Source organism: Malania oleifera, chromosome 10 (genome assembly GCF_029873635.1).
Source record: "Malania oleifera isolate guangnan ecotype guangnan chromosome 10, ASM2987363v1, whole genome shotgun sequence".
In the NCBI taxonomy this organism is placed as follows: Eukaryota; Viridiplantae; Streptophyta; class Magnoliopsida; order Santalales; family Ximeniaceae; genus Malania; species Malania oleifera.
The window spans coordinates 3,488,826-3,507,391 of NC_080426.1; the positions used below are offsets into that span (position 1 = coordinate 3,488,826).

Here is an 18,566-nt window from a genome sequence, read left to right on the forward strand (position 1 = left end):
TGACTAGTGTAAGGATTATAGATGTAGAAATTAGAGAATTTCCAATCACCATAGGTGTGCATCAAGGATTTGCTTGCTTTAGTGATGGACGAACTGACTAAGAGCATTCAAAATGAGGTTCCATGGTGTATGTTGTTTGTAGATGATATTGTATTGATTGATGAAATTAGGAGCCGAGTAGAGGCTAACTTAGGACTATGGAGAGAAGTTGTGGGATCTAGAGGCTTTAGGATTAGTAGAAATAAGATAGAATGTATGAAATGTAATTTCAGTAATGGTAAGAGGAATATTGGAGACAAAGTTAAATTTGGTGATAAAGAAATAAATAGCACTTGTAGATTTCGATACCTTGGATCTATTATGCAAGCTAAAGGAGAAATTGAAAATGATGTAATGCATAGAGTTAAAGCAGGTTGGGTAAAATGGAGAAGTGTTTCAAGTGTGCTTTGTGATCATAGAATACCCTTAAAATTAAAAAGGGAAGTTTTATAGGATGATTATAGGACTAGCTATGCTATATGGATTAGAATGTTTGGCAATGAAGAAACAAAATATCCAAAAAGTAAATGTTGCCGAGATGAGAATGTTTAGATGGATAAGTGGTATAAGACTGAAAGATAAATTCAGGAATGAACATATTTATGATAAGTTAGGTGTAGCTCTTATAGAAGATAAGGGAGGGACGACTTAGATGGTTTGGGTACTTGCAATAGCCCACATAGTGCGCCAGTGAGGTGGAGTGAGTTAGTTATTGTGGGGGACAGTAGAAGGGGTAGGGGTAGACCTAAAATAATTTGAAATGAGATAGTAAGGATTTAATAGCCCTGGATTTGTCCAAGAAATGGTCCATGATTGCATAAATTGGCGGAAAATTATTCATATAGCCGATTCCACTTTGTGAGACTTAAGGCTTGGTTTTGTTGTTTGTTGTATAATCTATTAATTGTTTTTTTTTTTCATTTATTTTTTCAATTTTTTTTTTTTAAATTCCTATTGGCGAAGGTTGACGTGTCTTTTGCTTAAAATTGTACAGCCATATGTTTCTTGAACAACTTATATATGCTCTTTGTTGCAGTTAGGGAAGCAATGCCTATGTAGGTATTCTCTTTCTTCCTGTTTAGATAAAGGCCAAGCTTTGCATAATTTGGAGTCTTCAAAAATGGCATGCAGTTTCCGTGACTTGAAAATTGTAGGATTGGCTGATGCTGTTGAAGGGCGTATCAATGTGATTTTAAGCAATGGACAGGCATGTTTCCCTCTCCTCTGTATTATTTATGCTTTTGATTTGTTTCTTGAAGTTGAACTCATCTGCAAATTTCTTTGTATTCACTCAGATCCTATTAAATCTGCGGTATCCGTTTTATTTGACCTGGAAATTTTCTTATTTTTTTTGGTAATGTTTGCAGTGACTTGGGTGTTTTGAGCACTGTTTGTTTGGCCTTCTATTTGGGTATATAATATTCAATCTAAAGCCTTTCATTTCTGTAAGAAACATTATGGTCAGTTGAACTATGCTTGGATGTCACTTTCTGAATGTCTCCCCGTTAGATCCTTCATATGTAGATGGATGCATGTCTCAGTTATTGCTTTGCCAACTTCAATTGGAAGTATGGCTGCGGTTGCTTTTATTGCAATGCTATAATTTTAAAGGGTTCTGTTTTTTTGTTGATTAGTATTGTTGCAGTTGATGAAAAGGCTTTACTGTTTTGCTGAAGGATTTTTTAGAGGAGTTTCTTTTGACTGAAATGCAGATAAATTGGAGAGTTGTTTCTTACAATTTTTTTGCTCTTGTAGTTGTTTTCTTCTTTTGTTGTTGTTTTTCTCTTCAGTGGAGAATACCTTATTTGCTAGTTAGAGTTGGAATTAAATACTGTAATCCAAATATGGGAAGCAGCATGAGAGAAAGTTCAGTTTGGACGCACATATTTGTACAATTATATTCCTTAAATATCTTGACTGTTCCATCAATATTTCTTTGTATTCCTCATTTTAAGATTTATTATTTTGGCCCTTACAATTCCTTTGTTTTCCAGATGTTTAGATGTGCATTAAGAAGAAGCCCTTCATCTTCTTTGGCAGATGATTGTATCACAGCAATGGCTGAGGGACTAAGCTTCAATTTTTATATTCACTTTCTTGTTCTACTTTGGGGAGATGATAGTTCTACATATCTGTCCAAGGGTGATTCTAGTGTTGATTCACAATGGGAATCTTTTAGCAGTACCTTGATCCACATGGGCAGAAAGGGTGGAGCCACTCTTAAGAAACTTCCAGTTTCGATAAACTCATCATGGGAGTTCCTCATTAACAGCAAATTTCACAAGAACTACTGTCATTCTACATTTACGACTGGAATTTCTTGTGGAATAGCAATTGACTTCCAAGAAGCAGATACTTCTAGATCACATGCTGGCGAAATACAGAGCACAGAAAAATCATTCTGCCCTGAGCTTTTGATGGAGAGTTTAGATTGTCTGCATGCAGTATATGAAAGTCTGAAACTGGATAATCTTCGCAGACGGTAAACTCTGGTTTGTGTTGCTGAAGTACTCCCATTTCCATGCCTTTGATTGATTCAATTAATCCTATGGTGATGAGTGTTGCATGACAAATTTAAGCATTAAGCAGCATATAGTTTCTCAAAAGTAATATGCTTGTTGCACCATGACCTAAATTGCTGTTGGCAAGGTGATTGGGTCTTGAATAGCATTTAAATGTCTTGCGTTAATTTATTTTGATAGAAAAAGGAAATTTTATTAGGGAGAAGAGAAAGTACAAAAAAGGGTCGTAAGAAATCCTCCTTGGAATAAAATATCTTGCTTTAAAATTGAAAAACCATGCAAGGTCCTAAATTTCGATTTCGACTTAAATTTCAAGGCTCCAAAAGTACGAAAATTTCGATGGAAATTTTGATTTCAATGCCAATTTTGATTTGAAAAAATAATGGAAATCAGTAGTAAAACATGGAATTCTTTTATGAAGCTTTAGAAATGATTAATAGACATAATAATGTAAGTTTTAGGACTAATATATTACAAGTAAATACATCTATGTTGTGTATAAGGTGGAGAAGTTGTAATATAATATGTGCGTCTAACATATTTGTAAGATAATGTACATTAAACATATTTAGTGAATCAGTTAATGCAAATGAAATTCATTAATTATTTAAATATTATTTATTATACAAATGATGATAATTTAGAAATGAATGGTGAAATAAAATGTTATTTTAAGTTTATTTTTTCATATAATTTCAAAAGAACTTGTAATAATCATTTGTTTTGATAAAAATAAATAAAATAAATTAAAAGAGAAACTTCATTTCACTCCTAAATCCCTCATTTGAATTCTGAGGAAATTTCATTGCATAGTTCAAATTCTGACAAGTTTTGCCAAAATTTCAAGATTTCAATAAATTTTGGATGATTTTTTGAGATTTCAACGGAAATTATGCAAGGCAGAAATTGACTGCCATTTAGATTTCGAGGATGACGGAAATCGGAAATTTCAACAATTTCTTGGAAATTTAAGATCATGAAACCATGGAACACACACACACACACACACACACATATATATATTTATATATATAATTTTTTTTTTCTTTACTTTAAGAACTGGAATGTTCCCTAGAAATGTGTGCAAATTAGAGCCAAGCTGATCTAAAACCTCCTTTTAGGCATTGTTGTTGCAAAATTTGAACCTGAAGGATCTAATTTTATTGAAAGAGTTAAGGATAGAATGCCGAAGCGGAGAGAGAAGAAGATGTGAGAAGGGGTTTAGCCAGAGAGAATGCTCTGGCAAGTAGCCAAAAAGTATATATTAATAGCAACAATAACCTGGACCTGATGCCACTCTCACTGCCCCTCAAGCTGGGAGTGTATAAATATCATCAATCCTATCTTGGCACAACACTAATAAAATGCAGGTCTAAACAAAGACTTTGTAAACACTAATAGTGCGGTGAAACAAACTATGAATAACAGTCATTACAGGAAATAGGATAATTTTTGCAACAAACATACGAAAGAAGCAACAAGAATTGAACCCAAGACTTCTTGAGAACAATGGCTCTAATAGCATGTTGTGAACCTAGATCTAACTTTCTTATGAGAATTAGGGTTGGTGTTAGAAAATATAATAGAAAAGAGTGATGAAGACGAGAAAAGAGTTTTGGCTAGAGAGAGTAAGCTCTAACTTACTAGATAACCGTATTATATATTAATAAACAATGAGTAAAATATCTTTAATACAATGAACTATGACCCCAGAACTGCCACTAGTATAGCAACTGTTATGGGAAATTTCTTGGTGAACTTAGATGTCTTGCTGTTTGTTGGGTTAAATTGTGATGCCTATCGGTTCTGTTTGTAAGATTAGTCAGAGGGTGAGTCTGTGAGCCACTCCTTGAATTTGTGAAGAGCTATTGCACATGAGGGGGGCATGATGTGATATACAGTTATCTGCAGAGTAAGCATTCAGAATATTTCACAAACCATTTGGTTTCACGTGCATTTTTGATGGGTTTCTTTGGTAACTTTATGTTTGTTTAACTCTGAAGTGAAGTTTGGAGTTTTGTGGTTTTGGATACATGTATTTCCTGTGGCATTCTTCCTTTGGGTTTTGAAGGCGATCCTCAGGTTCAGAGGTTCAAGTCGTAGAGACAGTCTCACTTATTGTGGAGGTAAGATTGAGTGCACATCATGCCCTCCCAAACCCCTGATGATATCGGGTCCTTATGGAGTGTTACATTTTATTCTTAATTTGGGTTTTGTCTGTGAAATTTATTCCTACCAAAATTTCTGGCTGTTGATAGTTTTTGTCAAACAACAGTTAAAATATCGATAATTGGAGCTTTTGCACAAACCTAGACATCTCCTTGCTAATTTCTGCATTGTTGTAGATGTATAGCTTCAAAATTTATGTGTTTTATGCTTAAAGATTAACTAGTTAATGATAGTTTAATCTCTTGGCAAATTGTGAAGATTACACGGTCAATCAGTTTTGATCTGTTTAGAGTATTTAGGGTTTTGAATTTTGGTTTCAACTGAATTTTCATGGATTAGGGAATATAGAAAATTCAATTTTGATTTTAAAAATGATAAAAGTGAATGTATTAACGTGGTAATTTCTAATAAGACTTTGGGAACTGTTAATAGGCATAATAATAAATTTTTCACTAATATATTGCAAATACAATTCACCAGTGACAAGTATGTGGTGTATAAGGTGCAATAATTGTAAAATGATATCTATATCACATGTTTGAAATTAATTTATATGAAATTCATAAATCAGTAAAATGTTAGTTTTTATGCAAATAGATTTCTTTGTTTACCTGAAACAAAAAAAAAAATCAAAGTTCAATTTTTGATAAATTTAAAAAGGCTTAATTCTATCATTCCTGTTGGTCCAAATTGGCACCCACCAAAGTCGGGGGGGGGGGGGGGGGAATTGGGTGGTTTTAAAAATATGGCTTGTTTAAATCCTTTTTCAAATCAAATTGAAGGTTAACTAAATCACAATCAATACAATAAATGAGATTTTGCAATTTAAACATAACCACAAGGAGCACAGAAATAAATGCGGAGCAGCAATAGAGACAAGCAGACCTACATCCACTCCTCAAGCAAACCAGCTTGAGTATTTTCACCATGTTCAGTTACCAATTACACTAGTCTCACTTAATCAGGACAACCATCTTTTTCTCTCATGCACCATCTTGGCTCCGAAGCCAATAATAGTTAGTTCAATAGCGCTTTAGGACACTCGGCTCTCATGGGGAAATGCTCCTGTTACAAAATATAAATAAGCTTTAATCTAGAGGTCCTTTTCTAGCTCACTCAAGATTATTCTTGATCAAAATCAGTGAGACTAGAGAGACTGAATTATAGTCTCAACCTATTTGGAGGACATTACAATGAGCAGACTTGATTTAGAAATACAATAGAAGATATCACCTCTTTCAATGACTAAAATATATAGCTTCAATTATGTATGTATTTCAATTGTTCTTCAACCTGGAGGAACTTCATCAGTATATATAAATTTAGCAAACACATTTAAACAGCAGCTGGTTTCAATAAATGTCCAATGAACATATTTTGTAGATGCAGGGAGCTTCAATAGACGCCTGATGATTTATCTGTTAATGCATCTATCAATGTGTCTGTCGAAGCTTCTGTTGAAGCATCTATTAATGCATCTATCAATGCTTTTACCAAGATTTTTGCCACTTCTTGAAATATCTCACAAATTTTGGCATAGTCATAATTTGAAAACACCAATATATTTTTTCATCGACAATTCTCCTATGTTTTGTCAATCATCAAAATCTAATTCCAACAATTCCTATCCTTCTAGTAATAATCTTTATTTTCAACTAAGAAAGAAGATCTATTATGATGTCACTTAATTAGAATTGAAATGTTAGATGCCAATTTATAACAAAATGTGCATATAATAATCTAACAAATTTATTTGCTGTTTTTGATATATTTGTTTATTATTTTGCCAACAATTATCAAATTTTTGAAAAACAATAAATTTAGTATCTGTGTTATAATTGCTTTATATAGTATAAATAACCAAATCAAGGTTATTGGTAAAAAATTATGAACAATGGTTGAAATTATATGTACAAATCAACTATTAAGATTTGTCAAAATTTTGAAAGCTCTATGGGCTGTTGCTGCTGGTTAGGATTATGTCTTGAAGATGTTCAGTGTATTGGTCTGCTATTTTGTATTAATTGTTTTGTTTTTCTTCTTTAGTTTTTTTTTTTCTTTTTTTGAGGATTCTATCTTCTTCTGTACTGTGTATTTGTTCTTTATTTATTTATTTTTTATTTGGAGATTGTTAATGGTTATTTTGGTCATTTACCATTATTAGTATGTTCTAGAGTTAAGTTAGTAAGTGTGAGTTAGTAAGAGTTTTATGGTCATTGGTATTTATTTGACATATACTATAAATAGAGGGAGAGATTTATCATTGAGGTTAGGTCTTCCATTTTACCCAATTATTTAACATGGAACGTAGAAGGACTATTTGTACCACCAAAGACCAGGCATCAAAGATCTGGGAGCTGCTGGAAAACACTGTATTCGCTGGAAAATCCTGGACGTTGCTGCCCTCTTAGAAACTCATAAAAATCATTCATAGTCTTCAAAAATAACGACATAGACAAGCATAGAACCTGCCGATCAATTGACCCGTTAAGTTAATAGCTGGAGAGTGCCCCACGCGCCACCACTCACTGGCCAGCAGTTGACTCCATGCGCCGGTGCATGTTTTTAAGCAAGTTTTCTGCTCTGATTCTTCTCAGAACGCTTTGATTTCTTCCATAGAGTGCCATTGACCATAAAATCAAGTTGTTGGTCATGTTTTTCTTTCCTCGAAGATTCAACCTTTTTTGATAATTCACTCGTGGGAACTCATTAGTTGTTGTTCAGTATGATTAAGGCGATCAATTGGTATTTTGTGGCAGTGGCAGTGTGTTTAGGCTAATTTTTGGGGACTGTGGCAGTGTTATGCCCAATTGTTGGTGACTTGTTCATGTTTGATTTGGTGATTAACCTTATTGGTCTCTGTCTAGTATTATTAAGGTGCTTGGTTGGTGCCTTGTGGCTAATTTTTGGGGGCTGTGGCAGTTCTATGTTTTTTTGTTAGTGACTTGTTTGTGGTTGGTTGATGATTAACCTTATTTTTGGTTGTTTCAGATGGTCCGGAAGTTCACCTTGTTTGTTATTGGCTTTGTTTGCGAGTGTTGGGATGGAGTCTGTGAATCCAAAAGCATTTTGTTTGCTGTGTATTTCTGATTTGCTGCTGTATCAAAGTTGTGTGTTTATTGGAATGATAACCCCAAATCCAAAAAGTTTGTTTCCCTCGTTAGGCATTTGTTTAGGTGAACAATGTAGTATAACCATATCAGAGGAAGAGTATTCAAGGTTCTTATAGTATTAGGCATCCCTAAAAGCATCTCATCACATTGCATCTTTTGCTTAGAAGGGTAATCTACAGTTTGAATGTTGTCTGATATCTCTCCCTCTAGTCCTTGGGTTATCAACTCTGCTGCCACTAACCATATGACAGGTGTAACCAATTTCTTTTTGCCCTCCAGTATCCTTAAAATCTACCTCAATTCTTGTGTTTCGTACATTCCTAAATACCCTTCCAATCTCATGTTAGTAAGCTTACAAAGTCACTAAATTGTTCTGTAATCTTCTTTCCTAGTGGTTATTCAGGATCCAAAGATGAGGAAGGCAATTGGCATAGGACGTGATGTGGACTTTACTACGTTTAGTCACTTTCTCCTATTGCTTGTACAACCTTTGCTACACTATTTCAAATCCATTGTCGTCTTAGTCATCCATCCTTGGACAAGTTGAAACAACTAGTTCCTACCTCGAGTTTTGTGTCTAATCTTGAGTGCGAGTCTTGTCAATTAGGAAAATGTCATCTTGTTTCCTTTGCTTTTCGTTAAACAAACATGCGGTTAGTCCTTTTATGCTAGTCCATTCCAATGTTTGGTTCCTAGTCGTGTTGCATCAAAATTGGGGTTTCAGGACTTTGTTACATTTGTCGATCACCACTCCAGGATGACTTGGTTGTGTTTAATGAAAGATCTTTCTGAATTGTTTGATATATTTTGTGCCTTATGTCCTCAAATTAAGACTTAGTTTGATATGTGAGTCAAGATACTTCATAGTGATAATGCTAAGGAACACTTCAATACCCAATTCAATACCTAGATGACTAAGTCTGGTATGATTCATTAGTTATCTTGCGCTCACACTTCACAACAAATGGAGGTGCAGAGCAGAAAAGTAGACATATTCTCAAAGTCATGGTACCCTATTGTATAAAATGGATCTTCCTAAAGCTTTGTGGAGGGATGATGTGCTCTCTGCTTGCTCTCTCATCAGTAAAATGTCATCCTTTGTTCTTGATTGTAAAATATGATATTCAGTTATCTTCCCTAAAGCTCCTTTGTTCTCCTTTGTCCATTAGTTAACTCTAGGAATGGATAAGTTGGATCCTCATGCTATCAAATGTATTTTTTGGGGCTATTCCTACACTGAAAAAGGGATATTTATGTTATGGTCCTACTTTACATCGATTCTTTGCCTTTGTTGATGTGACATTTTTTGAGTCTACACCATGGTACTTTGATTCATTGAGTTTTGTTGACTTTTATAAGTTGCTTCCTTTGCCTTGCCTTCAAGATCCTAACCTTTATCTGTGCCCTATCCTCCTAAATGTTCATATAGTTTGAGTCCTTCTCATGGCTTGGATCATCCCATTTTGCTGGTTTAAACACGACAACTCAAGCGAGGAGAGCCTTCTCTAGCTCCTAATTCCACACCCCTTATTCCCTTGTTAGATGATCCTATTTTCCCATGATGTTGATCCTTCTATAGCTGCTTGGAATGGTAAACATACTTGCACCCAACATCCAATCTCTAATTTTGTTTGTTTTGATTTCTTGTAACCTTTGTATTACTATTTTGTTAGCATTGTGTCTTCTTCTGCTTTTCCAAAATCTATTTTTGTAACCCTATCCCATTCTAGGTGGAGGACTGCATTGTCTTTTTTGTTGTGACCAGTTGTACAATGTGAAGTCAATTCTCATGGTTTTGTGGCTCGTTTGAAGGCCCGCCTTTATTGCTAAGGGATATACTTAAGTGTACGATTTGGATTATTGAGACACATTCCCTCCAATCACTAAACTTGCCTTAGTATGTTTAATCAATCTCTTTAGCCACTAATTGTCATTGGCATTTACACTAGTTAGATGTTAAGAATGCTTTCCTACATGGTGATCTTCACGAGGAGGTCTATATGGAGCAACCATCTGGGTCTGTTTCTTAGGGAGAGTCAGGCTTAGTGCGTTGGCTCAAGAATTCATTATATGGTTTAAAAATGTCTCCTAGAGCATGTCTTGGTCAATTTATTGTTGTAGTACTTGAGTTCAAGGTCTTAAATTCCAATTTCGACTCAAATTTCAAAGCTCCAAAATTGTAGAAATTTCAATGGAATTTCTATTTCAATTTGAAAAAAATAATGTAAATCAGTAGCAAATCATGTAATTCTTTTTTGAAACTTTAGAAATGGTCAATAGACATAATAACATAAGTTTTAGGACTAATATATTACAAGTTAAGTACATCTATGTTGTGTGTGAGGTGGAAAAGTTGTAATATAATTTTTGTATAAGGTAATGTGCATTAAAAATATTCAGTTAATACAAATGAAATTCTCTTGTTTGAATTTCGAGGAACTTTCCTTCTATAATTAAAATTTTGACAAGTTTTGCTAAAATTTTGAGATTTTGATAAATTTCGAAGGAAGTATGTTCTTCATTTTTTCGATGAGATTGGGCTGTTTGAATCCATATCTATTTATGCGCCCATGGATTCCAATAGTAAGTTAGTGCCAGATATGGGTAACTTGTTGGCTAACCTAGGACATTATAGGAGAATTATTGGAAAGTTGAATTATTTCACAGTCACTGGATCGAACATATCTTTTGTAACAAGTATTGTGAGTCTCTTGATTTTCTGAGAACAAGTAATTGGGATGCAGTCATTGGGCACTACATCTTTGTTGGTAGTAATTTGGTTTCTTGGAAGACTAAGAAACAAATTGTGGTGGCTAGGTCAAGTGAGTCAGAGTACTGGGTCAAGGCTCACACTATATGTGAACTTGTTTGGGTGAAGAACATGTTGGAAGAATTGGGTTTTCCACATTCTCGGCCTATGGAGTTGATGTGTGATAATCAAGCTGCTATTTATATTGCCTCCAACTCGGTCTTCCATGAGCGGACAAAGCACATTGAAGTCGATTGCCAATTTGTTTGGGAGAGCATAACTCTAGCTTATTGATTGGTCTACTAAAGTCTTGGGAGGTGCTTGTGTTAAATTCACTTTTAATAGGATTGGAGCAAGTGATATGCATGCTCCAGCTTGAGGGGGAGTGTTAATGGTTATTTTGGTCATTTAACTTTATTAGTTTGTGCTGGAGTTATGCTAGTAAATATGATTGGTAAGGATATCATGGTCATTAGAGGGAGAGACCTATCATTAAGGTTAGGTTTTCCATTTTACCCAATTATTTAACAGAGGTTACAAAAAATTGAAAGCTTTTCAAATATCTAAAATTCTGCCTAAATCAAAATAGTTTTTTTTTGCAAAATTCTTTGATTTTTTTTAAAAATTTTGTATGAGAATTATTGAACCCTTGAAAAATTTCATCAAAATTTCACAAGAATGAGACTATATTGAGTTATAGTGTTGGAGGGTTTTGAATATAAAACTTCAATTTCAATTTTTTTTTTACATTGTTGGAATGTCAAAAAAATTGTTGAAATTTTTATAATTAAGATAAATTTGGGACGATTTAAGAAATTTTGAAGGAGTTTTTCTAACATAAAAATTGATTGTCATTTTGATTTCTTGAGTGGTGGATGCTGGAAAGTGGGAATTTTTATGCACATTTTTGATAAATTTGTGGAAATTTAGAATCATTAGTTTAACTGGGTATTATAATTTGATGGGGCCAGTTATATGGTTAATATAAGTGTGGTTGCGTGTGCTTTTAAACTTTATTGAAAGTGTGCTTGTGCCCTTGTGTTTATATTTTGGGGTCTTGTTGCATTCAACACATCATGCACATATACGAGGTCGAAGCGCTGCATTTTAGTTTGCATTGTTGACTGTAGTTATGACTGGCGAGTTATTGATTCAGTGTTGACTTCATTGTCTTTTTTTCCTTTTTTCTTTTTTAAATATTTTCAGGTTGTTTTTTCCTCTATATTTGGATGCCTCTGTTTTCATGTTAAATGAAATCATGAAAATAATCATTTTCATATTAAACAAATTAAAATAAAATTATAAATAAATTTAACATATCACAATTCTATTCTTGAACTTCAATGAACTGCGGAATAATTTTAAAATACTGGGATGTCATGTGTCCCACGAAAAAATGCTGTTAGGATTTTATAATGTGTTTAGATCTCTGAGTAATGATGTTGAAAGCATCAATCAATTGTGGTGAGGACATGAAGAGGCTTTTGGGGCCTCAGGAAGTGAGTCAAGTGATGATATATTTGTTTCTCAATGTCAGCTGAAAACTGCGCTAATATTTCCTTTGTTTGATCACTTTTGATCAACGCTGGCTTGATTTTTTTGTACCTTTTTTTTTTAAATTTTTTTCTGGCTCCTTAGTTGCAATTTTGGTTGAACTCCCAACCCATAAATATCTAGCAGATTGAAGCTATATTTTATGATGGATGTTACAAATCTGTTGTTTTTAAATCTTTCTTCAAATATGTCAGTCTCAAGATTCAACATTTTGTTTATAGGGACTTGGGTCTTCTGGTGGATCTCTTATGTATTATTGCTGATTTTCTGGGCCAAGAAAGCTATTTGGATCATTATATTCGTGATTTTCCTAATCTTTCAAAGAAATATGGAATCTGTGGTGCATCTTTCTCCCAAAGGACTCCTCCCAGTTTGTTCAGATGGCTTGAAAACTGTTTGCAACACGGATGTAATTTTTCTAATATTAGTGACCTCCCACCTCTAATTCATAAAGATGGAAATTCTGTTGTGAATTGGGCCCGGAAGATAGTCTCTTTCTACAGTATATTATTTGGGGCAAAACAGACAGGGAAGAAGCTGTCATCTGGCGTTTACTGTAATATTGCCACAGGATCTTCTTGTACCTGTGAGGAGCTTGCAGTCTTGGCAATGGTCGGGGAGAAATTTGGGCTGCAACAGCTAGACTTACTGCCGGCTGGCATATCTCTTCCTCTGCGACATGTAAGTCTGGTTTTAGTAACTTTAATAGTGTGGTGAGCTGATGGATACGAATCAATCTGAAAATTCTGTTTTTAGCTCTATTTGGAACTGATTCCAACTACTTGAACAGAAATTATTATTGCTTCCTCCATCTGCTCATTTCTTCTCCCCCTCTCTTTTAATTCTTTATTTTTTTCATTCATGCTCTTATCTTGCATGCTTCACAAAGATGGCTTATGATATTTTTCTCTAATGATTAAATTCTTTGTTTTTAGTGGTAAAAACTTCTGTTTAGTGCCAATATGAGTAGTGTATGCTTATGAAATTCAGTGACATTGCCAAACTCATGTTTTTTTGGTTATCTTTCTTTTCTTTTATGATTTATCCGGTGCTTTTCTCTTTTCTTATCACCTTTATTTTTTGACAAATAATATTCTTCTTTTGTCTAAGAAAATCTGCAGAGATGTGAAGATTATATTTGTGGTTATTGAATTACAATAGCATACTGCCAGACTTGTTATAAATCACAGGAAATTGATTGTTGTTATGTCTTTCTTGTGCTCAAAATATTTGGACAAAATTAGAGTTAGGATTGAATTTGGATGATTTTTTTATTTGGTTGTATGCGCTACTTTTGCGCCACCAGTGAGGTGTCCTTGGGCTGTTCCATAGCTAGCTTTATGCTTTTCTGATTGAATGATCGACTATCTTATTGAGGTATATGTTTCTGTTTGACTCATAGGCATTGGATAAGTGCCGGGAATCTCCTCCAACTGACTGGCCTGCTGCTGCATATTATCTTCTTGGTCGAGAAGATTTGGCCTTGTCATGTTTTGCGCATACAGGCAAATCCAAGGAACTTGAAACACAAACCAATGTGAATCTAATCTCTGTGTCTACACCGTACATGTTACATTTGCATCCGGTGACTATTCCTTCCACAGTTTCTGATACGGTCGGGTTAGATAATGCCAAGTTTGAGGATACAGATTCTATTGATGGGTCTTTAACGGATGGTATGGAACATATCTTTAATTCTAGCACACAGTTGCGTTATGGCCGCGATCTGCGTTTGAATGAGGTCAGCTTTGGTACTTACATTGAGATAATTGCACTAAATTGGTATTAAAAAGTACATGGAATGGAGGAATTTAACTTTGATTTATAGTTTGCAGATGTGGTTTATTCTAAAATCTTGATTTTTATCATGGAAGGCTTCAAAAACCCAAAGATGAAGATAGGATTGCATGCCATCTTCAATTTTTTTTTTTTTCTTGTTGCACATGCTTTTTATTTGAAAGTTACATGTCACTCTTTGCTACAGAACTTTTTGCTGTAATGAGGGTCTTCTAGCATGGTTTTCTTTTTCTTGTTTCATCAGAATTGCTTCATTCATTTCATTACATGGTATAGCTGTATAGGGTTGTTGAAGTGAGGAAATTTTTTTTGTTTGTTTGATGGTGATCCTTACAGTCCTTGATTCTTAGTGATTCATTGAATGGTCATTCCTGCTGTATGAAAAGGGCGAGAGATTATCATTTGCCTAAACCAACCCTGCAGCCTGGATTTTTCTGGGTTTTCTTTTTACACTGTTGTTCTTGTATATATTTGTGTTTTCCATATATCACACTGGCTTTCGTGATGTGAGGAATGATCAAGATTTTTAACAGTTGGGCTTAGATACTTTTATACATGCATGACTTGTGAAATTTTGGTTGTTGGACCACCTGAAGTTTCTGTCAATGGAAGATGGTCTGTTTTTCCTTTTCACATCTTGTTTAAATTTTGTCAAGGCATAGATAAATTTCATATCAAGTTCTGAATCTTTGACGTTGCTTTTTTCTTTTTGGCCTGTTAATTTCCAGTCTGTACCATTAATTTATATGTTTTATGTGTTTGACTGCAGCTGATTGCTGGTAATATTGACTATTTTTTCAATTTTGCTTAACGTTTCACCTTCCTCTTCATAATCACTTGGCTAAATTGTTATATGACAGAATCGCAAATCTGTGTCTATATGTTGGTAAACATGCTGATTTGTATGTATGCACGTGTAATTATTTTTTTTATTATTTTGTTTTTTACTGCTGGGCATGCATCCTTGTATGTATGCACGGATGTATGAATATTTGTTTGTTTGTTTTGTTTGTCTTGGTGAGCCTGAGCACTCATCCTTGGTTTTGACTAATTCTGAGGTAATCTTTAAATTTCAATTAGTTTGCTAGGTTGGATGCTTTTGTGTGCTTGACAGCTACTTTTTTTGTTTCCAGGTTAGACGCCTTTTGTGCTCTGCAAAACCAGTGGCAATTCAAACATCTGCTAACCCAAGTGCCTCTGATCAGGACCTCCAGCAGGTGCATATTATTATTTTCATTCTTCTTTTTTTTAAAGGGGGGGTGGGGGGGGAAGAATTGCATTGGTGGTTACACTATGATCATATAACTTTAATTTTATTTTCAGCTTACACAATTTTTTTATTTTTTTTTTCGTTTTTGATTTTAACTTTTTTCCAAAGGATGTAAACATATGTTGAAAAATGTGGACCACAGATTCTGCTAGGGCGTTGAGTTTATTTTTCAGAATTCCCCAGAAATGAATTTTTATCACAGTGGAAACTGAGTTTGTTAGTAGAATTTCTTTATTAGTTGCACTCTTTGGATCTTGGTTCATACATTCGGAAAATCTTCTGCCTTCGGAAATGAAGCTTCTTCTGCATGGCAGTTCTCTCAGCATTCTAGGAGATGACTTCGCCACTAAATTAGAATTTTTACGGGGGACTGTAGTTCTGGTGAAAACCTTGATTTTGAAGGGAACATTAAACTTCCAAATAAAATTATCAAAATGGCAAGAATGAACATTGGGGGTTATGAATCAAAAGGGCAAAGAAAAGACTCACAAGAAAACACATCAAATTAGCTCTCTGCACAAAAATAAAAAGAATGAAGAAAATTCAAGAACACCACCAAAACATAGTCTTCCTATCACTCAAATTTCTAGTGAAATGAAAGTTCCAAGAGTTAGAATCTTCCTAAGCAAAGGAGAAATTAGCAGTAGGCGAATCATGAACGGCAGAAAAACGATAAAGATTGGGAATACTCAATCAAAAGGAGTATCCTCAATCCAAATATCTTCCTTGATATGAACCCTCTCCTCCTTTTTCCCAATTTTATACCCCTGACACATGGGAAGGAAAATATGGTTGTCTGAGACAAATTTCCATGGGTATGTGTGGCTGACATTAGCCCCACCTCCAGCATCCCATCCATTTTTTTCTACAAATTACTTCGTGCTAATGGGAATTGGACTCTAAAGGGAACTGACATTACCTCTTCCTAGCAATGAAATGTTTCTTGACACCAAATTGCCTGTGCCCAGTGCTCCCTCACTAGTAGGCTTGCAGACAAAAACCCAGCTAACCAAGTATAAATACAATGAAATTTGGCCATGTTGGTCATTGCATTTTGGGAGATGGGCGACATTGTGTGATCTATGATGCAGACTCGTGTTCTGCTGCCATCTGTGTCTTGTCTTGGTTTGGGTTATTTGTTCGAAAGGGATGCTAGAATTTTAATGTTATTTTGCGGATTTTTCCAGGATAAAGCATGCTTTATGGCCTCTCTTTGATCTTGGTTATGCAGTATTTGAATATGTATTTGCTAAACTTCATCCTATTGGATTTTTCTTGCATGCTCATTTAGGCAGCATTTTAGTTTTTTTAAGGGAGATTTCTGCTAAAAAGATGCAATTAGGGTGAGTTGGGGCTTAGAGACCAGTCCAAGTTGATGGAAACAATGCATGAGGCCAACCTAACTTGACCCAACCCAACAATGACAACAAAAACAAGAACAACAATCACAAGCCTTTAGTCGCACGAGGTGGTTTTGGCTCCATGAATATATTTCTGCCAATTCTCATGATCGAGGCCATTTTCCTTGGCTAGCTTAAGAGCTATTAAATCCTTGCCCACTATCTCATTCCATATTTAGGTTTATCCCTACCCCTTCTTATACCAATAGCAATGACTAGGTCACTCTCATTAGTGCACTATTTGGCCTATGTTTCTAATGCCCTAACGGTCTAGGTTATGCCCTCCCTTGTCTTATCTTTTACTGGTGCTATTCCTAGATTATTAATATGTTTGTTCTTTAATTTATCCTTTAATGTTATACCACTCATCCACCTTGGCATTCGCATTTCGACAACTTTTACTTTTTGGTTATGTTGTTCTTTGTTGTCTAACAATCTGATCCATAAAGCATGGTTGGACTTATGGCAGTCTTCTAGAACTTTTAAATTGCACGGTTGAAATGATATTTCATATATTCTGTCTTATTTCTATTTATCCTAAAGCGTCTAGACTCTAAAGCTGTTCTCCATAATCCTAACTTCGATTCTACTCTAGTCCTACTTTTATCTATCAAAACAATATCATCTGCAAGTAGTATTCACCATGGAATCTCATTTTGGATACTCCTAGTGAGTTCATCAATCATTAAAGAAAAAAGATAAGGGCTCAAAGTAAAGCTTTGATGTACACCTATTGTGATTAAAAATTCTCTCAACTCTCCTTTTGTAGTCCCAATGCTAGTCATTTCTTTATCATACATATCTTTAATGATATTAGTATACCGATTGCATACTCTGTTCTTTTCTAAAACCCACCATAAAACTTTCCTAGGTACTCTATCATAGTCTTTCTCTTCGTCTAGGTCAATAAAAACCATATGAAGTCCTTTTTCCCTAAAATTTTTCATAAATCTTCTTTAAAGATAAATAGTTTCTATTGTTGATCTCCCACTTATAAAACAAAATTGATTCTTTGAGACCCTTGTTTCTAATCTTATTCTTTGTTCAATTACCCTTTCCTGCAATTTCATCTTATGACTCTTAAGTTTAATTTTGAAATAGTTATTACAATTTTGAATATCACCTTTGTTTTTGTATATAGGTACTAACATGCTTTTCATCCATTAATGTGGTATTTTCTTTGTTTTTATAGTAATGTTGAATAGATTAGTTAGCAATGTATTTCCATTATCCCCTAGACATCCAAGCTTCAATTGGGATGTTATCCAATCGTATAGATATCCCACTTTTCATCTATTCTAAAGCTATCTTAACTTGCACGATTCTAATTTTGGCAATAAATCTCAAATTTTTAGTCTTTACCTTTTTTTGTCACTTCTAAGCTTAAACTTTAAATTTTTTTTTTTCAATAAATAACTTATTAAAGTGTCTTTGCTACCTCTTTTTTATGTTTTCTTCTCTAACCAAGACATTATCATCATCATACTTTATGCATTTTACATTACCTAAATCCTTGCATTTTCTTTCTCTAGCTCTAGCAGGTGGAACCTAATATATTGTTGTTATTGTTGGGTTATGTTAGAAATGAATTGGGTCTTTTATGTAATTGATTTTCAAAATAATTATTCTGCATTTGTCAAAGAACAATTAAAATATATTCAGCATTTAAAATTGCCACATAAGATTTATAAAAGAGCATGTTTACTTTTGCACGTGTATGCACGACAAGTCCAATCGGAGTTGAGGTTAGGTTGAGGCTTCCAACCACTTGTGCATGCCAAATTTTGGGTGTTTTAGGTACCCACCCAAGTCGCCCTTGTTGCTCTTTCTTGGGAGTCTCTCAATAGCATGTTAATTCTAGTTTTGATGGTTGCCTTGTGTAACCTAGGAGAGCTAGGTGGAGGAGCCATGTTTAAGCTTTATGTGGTGCTTTACTACATGTTTGGCATATAC

At 34.4% G+C, this 18,566-nt stretch overlaps 1 protein-coding gene across 2 annotated transcripts in view; it reads left to right on the plus strand.

Moving 5' to 3' along the window:
* Window positions 1-18,566, plus strand: part of LOC131165683 (anaphase-promoting complex subunit 1) — a 93,210-nt gene that overhangs the window by 47,189 nt on the left and 27,455 nt on the right. For both annotated transcript variants that reach the window (XM_058123678.1, XM_058123679.1), the window contains exons 9-13: window positions 1,076-1,246; window positions 2,034-2,521; window positions 12,368-12,827; window positions 13,549-13,887; window positions 15,077-15,160. In XM_058123678.1, the coding sequence (XP_057979661.1) occupies window positions 1,076-1,246; window positions 2,034-2,521; window positions 12,368-12,827; window positions 13,549-13,887; window positions 15,077-15,160 (1,542 nt within the window). The remainder of the gene's footprint in view (window positions 1-1,075; window positions 1,247-2,033; window positions 2,522-12,367; window positions 12,828-13,548; window positions 13,888-15,076; window positions 15,161-18,566) is intronic.